Source organism: Hydra viridissima, unplaced genomic scaffold, assembly GCF_058129835.1.
Source record: "Hydra viridissima isolate aposymbiotic clone 2 unplaced genomic scaffold, HvirCarnegie_v1 scaffold_1, whole genome shotgun sequence".
NCBI lineage: Eukaryota > Metazoa > Cnidaria > Hydrozoa > Anthoathecata > Hydridae > Hydra > Hydra viridissima.
The window spans coordinates 38,515,501-38,522,120 of record NW_028324300.1 but is presented as its reverse complement, the minus strand read 5'-3'; the positions used below and the strand labels follow the sequence as shown (position 1 = coordinate 38,522,120).

The window sequence follows — 6,620 nt, the reverse complement described above, 5'->3', positions numbered from 1 at the left end:
GCTACAACTGTATTAAGTTTGTTTAGTTATTTTTTTGAATAAATGGAAAGTGAGAAAAATTTTTAAGAAAACGTAACTTATTTGGAACAATTACAACAACTTACATCCTTGTCAGAAGAGCTTGAGATCTCTATCAGGGAGATGGTCAAAGGAATTTTACAAACAAGCTAAAAATCGAATCTACATACAATATAATACCCAAAGAAATGGCATTACTTTAGCTAACAAAAACACGCTGCAGAGAACTTGTACTCCCAACCAGTAAAAAACGTTTTTCTAACTTCCTGACGGTTTGCAACTTCGTTCACTTTTACTTTCAGTTCTGTTTTATATAAAAACAGAACTGAAAGTAAAAGTGAACGAAGGCGGCTATTGGTAAATTTTGATAAATAGCAACAATGTAAGCTTTAATATGTTTTTCTTTTTAAAAACAAATGAGTTTACAAACTAAGAATAAAATAACCAATATATGTTTACAAATAATATTTTCCTGAGTTCTAAATCATTTTATATTAAAACCTTACGGGAAAATGATATGCCATACTGCTATTATTCATCAGAGAAAATCCGTGGTAAAAGTTGATATAGTGAATTGATATCCTTTATCTCTCTCGCCCAAGCAGTAACACCTGTTTTCATATAATTAAATGCATCATTGAATTTCAGGAGATGGAGAAGAAACATAAATTCTCCAATCGAATATTCCGGCTTTTCCTGACTAATTATTCGAAAAACGCTTTCACTGCATGAAAAATTATTAGGACGCTGTTGATGCCTGGCTATATTTTCTATTTGTTCATGCGAGTATCCAAATTCTCCTGCGACGCTTTTCCAATTATTCTGTAGATTTGAATAACAACTTAGATAATTGATATCATTGTGATCTAACTGCGAAATTTTAAGAAAGGTGGCGTCTTTGTTTTTTGTTTCTTTCATTTTAGGCCAGTTAACCTTATTTTCTTCCAAAACCCTATTAAAGAATTCAAGTGACTCCTCTCCATGGCTTATTTTCAAGTTGACCAGAAAAATTTTCGCCGGATTACCTCCTCCATATCTTGATAATTCAATCTCAGGTCTTCTTCTATCAGAAAAGTCAAACTCGTCGCAAATTTTTAACGCCCTGTCATCTATATCTAGATGTTGGTGCAAATCAAGAACTTGTTTTCTGTATGCTTAAAATAGATATAAAAATAATTAAGTAAATAGATTACTAATGCTTGTTTGAAGTATAATGCTCTCAAAAGGTAGAAATTCGTTGCGACTAAGTACTTATTCAAGATCTTTAAACAAAACTTGTTGATGTTAAGCTATGATATTCCCCAAGTATTTAACAACACCTTCGTATCAAGATGAGTTTTTCTTAAATAACTTTACTAAAACAAAAAGTTTAATGTTAAACAGAAAAAAAATTTTCTTATTTGCATTTAGTTTTCATACTCTCTGACGTTTTTTTGCTCTTAGTTTATAATCAACGGGATCTGGCTACAGCGTTAATTTGCCGGTTCTCCCCTGATGAATTTTAGATTCGTTTAAAAGACCTTTCAAATTTCATAGCAAAGGTTAGAACAACGTAAAAACATTCAATCTAACTCTAAGAGAGATTTTCTTTTGTTCTCGAGATGCTATATGTTCTAACTTTAGATACAGAAATTCAAGAAATAAGAATATTTTTAATTATGCAAAGAACTAAACCAGATGATATTTTTGATTGCGTGTTCTCCCTAAAACAACTTTAAAATAGTTTATAAAATTTTTCCAGTTTCTTCGGAACCTTGCCTTAAGTCTTTTTCATGTGAAGCATTTTTCAGACAAAAAAAGGTTAAAAGGTGTCTCACGAGGTAGAATGGCAGAGGTATTAATAGTGCTGTTTTAATTTATACTTATCAATGTCTGACGTTGATAAAAAAACTGCTTTGTCTCTCCTAAAAAAAGAATGATTTAATTTCACAGATAAAAACTCCACCATTATTTTTCACTCTTTAGCTGTCTTTTCTAGTTTTCCTATCTTTATTAATCTTTAATAATAAGCATATGTTGTATATGTCTGAAGATTTTCCTTCACGACAAAATGTTTAATGACACAAGCAATAACGTCTGTTAGGTTGATAATATATATGTACGAAAAATTATTAACTATATCTGTGAATATCATAATTACATATAGATATATGATCTATATGAATAGATATATAGATATTATCAATACAAGAATAATTAATTTCAGTTCTTTGTAAATGCAATTTGTTCTTGCAATGTTAAAATTAGTGTAGCTGGTTCAACAATCTTAATGGTAAGCGCAAACATATTGCCAATGCTCTGATAAATTATTAGAAAAACTTTATAACAACAACACTCAATTGTGCGACAGTTAAAACTTTCGCATGCAGAAAAGCAAAAGAAACTACCTCATGCTGATTTTTGCAAATTGTTCAAGTCCCATGCATTATATGGTAATAAGAGAAATCAAATCAAGCTGCCCACCAGCAAAAAGAGCGTCTAGTCTAGGCTACAACTTTAGGCGCTGGCTTTCAGCACCTATTAAAAGCAGAGCTGATACCACCGGTAAGCTTTTAGGTAAAGGAATAGCCCAAGAGGATAACAAAAGTGTAACTAACTTTTTGCGAAGACAAGCAGCATGTCTTAACCGTATTCGGAAAAACTAAACCCATCATTTCAAATCTAGTAAGTTTTCCTTTAAGGTATTTACCAATCATTTGAGGTATTTTAGAGAGACAGACCGAAAGGTGAGGAGTTATTACAAACAGATTAGAATGCTTTTGAAGGGCTAATTCGTTAATATCAAATTCCATGGGAATCTTCACGAATGTTATAACTACAATCTTTTTGTCTAATAAGCAATGGTCATATAAAAAGAGTGAGTGAATATCAACGGAAACTCGTTACTAAACTTGGAATTATATTCACAGATTGTGTAAAACTATTTACAAATGTAATGTTAAAGGAGTAAGATAATCTACTACCACAACCTAAAGTAGATGTATTATGCGGGTTTTAGATAAACTCGGGGTTTACCTAAAACCATAGCCGCCGAGAGAAATTTCGGGCCCCGGGGAAATTTTCTTCAGGGGCCCTCATTATGATCAATTATATACCCAGGACCAAAAGAAGTGTGCTCTGGTCATTGAAAATTAAAAATAAAAGTTAATTAAATCTTTTAAAAGTCAAAACTATTTAAATCTTTTAAAAATTACTTTAAAAAATTATTTGTACACACACGGGGCCCCGGGAATCTTCCCCATCCAACCCCCCCCCCCTCTCGGCGGCCATGCCTAAAACCCCCATAACACATCTTACTTAGGTTGTGTAATGGGGGATTTAGATAAAAACTCTCTAGGGAGATGTCTTATGGGGGTTTTAGATTGGGGTTGAGCTGTAGATGTTGCCGCAGTGGTAGCATCAGAGGTACCCTCTGTAGTACCCCTCTGAGGAACCCTTATAGGTACTTCAGACGGGTAAATCTGAGGTATCCAGCATAAACGCCCGTGAAGTCTATATAGAATCCCCCAGAGACTTTGGTGCCGACATCACACGCTACAATAACATATTATTGAACGCCAACAATACTCTCAATTTTGCCCTTGCCCCAGGTCTATATCTAATTCCGAGCGATTTCGAATTAAGGACCGACCCAATGCGAGAGTACAACAATGAGCTCCTCCGAACACCACCGTTTGCAACAGGCATTAATTTGGTGAAGAAAAAGTCTATAAATCTGTTAACACTTGACATAGGGGATAAAAATCCGATCAAGCCTGACACAGAAGATAAAAAGTCATTTATCGGGGTTACAAATCCAGACATGGAACTACAGCAGACTTATCATCAAAACTCAACGCCAAAATCATGGGCGGTTCAGTGGCTGCTTTGCTGGGTCTAACTGACAGGTACGTAGCGCACTGAGTGAGCAAAAATATTTTTGTCCATTGTCGAGGCTCCAAAGGTCGCATGTCTCATACTTAAGTATGGCTTTTGTAAGAGTAATCGAAATTTTATCAGCGTAAAAAAATTTAAAGTTTATTTGGTCTATGCAATTTTCAGGTCGCATTTTCCGCCACGACTTATTGCTTAAAACCCACAACGCAAAGTGGACTAAGTTATTGAGGACGGCAGCATCGAGTACAGTACTAATCCTTCCCTGGAAACCTGAAACACACGATTTAACAGCGTCATATGAGACTAGAAACATCATAGTCCCTGGAGGCTCTGATTTAATTGAGGACAGCCTTATCCGTGAGGAAACTGAAGTCTTTATTGGCGCGGCTAGCGTACAAAAGGCGCTAGATGGCGCAGTGCCAGAACAATAAATAGTGTGTACCTGATGGTTTCTCATAACTTGGATGATATAATTTCGGACACCACTGATCTAATTGGAGATAACATCCCTCAAATAAGATTAACACAATGTCCCGAGAGAGGCTCTACCCGACGTCGCTAAATATCATGAGCGTGCCTCCCATAGCACCATCCGAGAACTCACTGACAACAGTCTAGGCTACTGATAGGTCTGCTCATAGATTCCAGATGGTCCTTTAGCGGATATAAAAAAATAGAGAAGCTCGCTAAAGATTACCAATTACTATCAAAAAAGAGTAAAAACACCGCCAACTAACGGTCTGGGTCGCTGTCTCTAATAAGACTGGTCTCCTGACCATTGTCATCACTGCTAGCCTCGCAGCGTTTTGGGAGTCTATATCCTTTTCGGTGATGCAGTCGTCAATTATGAAAATGCATTCTTCTCCAGCCATTTTCTCGAAAGAAATTCGCAAGGTTATCTGGACGTCGTGTTGCTCTGTGATTTTTGACTTAACTATAAAAAATTTTTTGTCGCGCATCAACACGGAAAAAAGTTGTCTTGCTCCACTCCAGTATGGACGTATAAGAGCTTTTATGGCGTCCGGCCGGCGATCAAGCAGACAGATGCAGAGTTCTGTCTTACCTGTGTTCGTCGCGCCGACGCAAAGAAGAAAATCTTCTATTGGGTTCACCATTCAAATTAGTGGTGTCCAACCTTTCTAAAATGATGACCACCAATTAGACTAATGTGTTAGAGTAAGTATAAAGATCATGGTTGCAGCGAACGCGCGCGAATGCCCCTAACATGCCCCTATAAACATGGTTGCAGCCAATGCCAAAATCCTTAGCGGGATTGACTTGTGTCGCTTGGCAGAAAGGTTTAGAAACTATGTCTCTGATGGTTAGTGTAAGTTTATCAACAACTACACCCTCACAATGGAACACTTGATTGAAGTCGCGTTCTTTCAAGAAAAAATAGGAATCTCGATCCGGCAATACCTCAAGTTTGGGGTTTTATCAAGTAAGAAATCTGAAGTGCGCGCCCAGATAGGTCTTAAGTGGTCTTGACAGGTCGTTAGGTTCCAATTGGAGTTGGGATATATTGACAATAATAGCTATATCATTACTAGCAAAATGTCTACCCCGCACCTGAATATCACAGCGCAGTGTTCGAAGGCTTCGACTTCGAACACTGACAGCGCAGTGTTCGAAGTCGGAGCCTTCGAACACTGCGTTGTGAAAACCAAAACGAAAACCAAACTTGTGTCAAAGACCAAACAAAGATTTGATATAAGAGACTCTGAGATGTTGATCGGCTACTTGATCTTTGGCAAATGGGCTAACCAGACGACGGTTGATAAGAAATGATTCCCTGCCAGATTCGCTCCCGGCTTTTAAAAAATTGACGCAAGACACATAGCATACATAACGGCGGCTTCTATTGGGATAGCCAAATTCAAACTAAACCAAGGATGAAATAGAGCGCCATAACAATGCCATGGAGCCACTCACGATGACGCAGGAAGATTTTGCAAAGAAGCGATTATTTTGTTATTAATTTTTCTTCCTGGGATTTCCTCTTGAGTTTGTATCAAGGTGTCATGGATTTCTAATACAATGTCAAGTCCATAGGAGCGCTTAACCCAAACCCAAAGGAACATAGATCCAGAACTAAATGAGACACTACCCCCTTCATTACACGCTGATTGAGAGACTCTCTAGCTAAGAAAAACATTCTACTATTTCGTGAGGAAAGCCGTCACGACCAAAATTAATGATGTTTATCGTGCAGCAAAAAGTCATCTCAGCTGCAGACACTATGAGAAGAATTAGCATGATTATCCCATACTTCAGAAGGCTCTCTACAATACTATGGACTTATGTGAGACAATCGCCCTAGAGCATTGAGCCTTCCACAGGCCTTGATATTAAATTTTCCACAGACCTCGAGATTAAACTTAATAAGAGAAAATGTTTTTCTAATTACATATATCGAGGCAAATTGAAGTGTACATGACAATGTCTTTCGAAGAAAAGCTCAAGAAAACCCAAACATGAATTGCTAGGTCTGATACATGCTTTATACATGCTGATACATGAGTTTGACCTTTATGTTGAAGAATTACGGGGGTAAAAGCGCAGCCTTCTAAGTAGCAACGCACAAGCTGTAGACATATTAAAGTAATTGCCTTCATTCCACAAATGGAATGCCGCGAGACCTGTAGACCATAATCTCACATCAATTCCGTTAAAAACAATTTCACACATAATTGACAGGACAGAGTAAGACCTTGATGTCGATGTAG

The 6,620-nt window shown here is 37.0% G+C and overlaps 1 protein-coding gene across 1 annotated transcript in view; it reads right to left on the bottom strand.

Annotated features, from left to right (window-relative positions):
* Nucleotides 1-401: 401 nt before the first annotated feature.
* Nucleotides 402-6,620, bottom strand: part of LOC149894865 (uncharacterized) — a 32,632-nt gene continuing 26,413 nt past the window's right edge. The window contains exon 8 of the mRNA XM_090093561.1: nucleotides 402-1,172. Within this exon, the coding sequence (XP_089949687.1) occupies nucleotides 550-1,172 (623 nt within the window). The 3' untranslated portion in view covers nucleotides 402-549. The remainder of the gene's footprint in view (nucleotides 1,173-6,620) is intronic.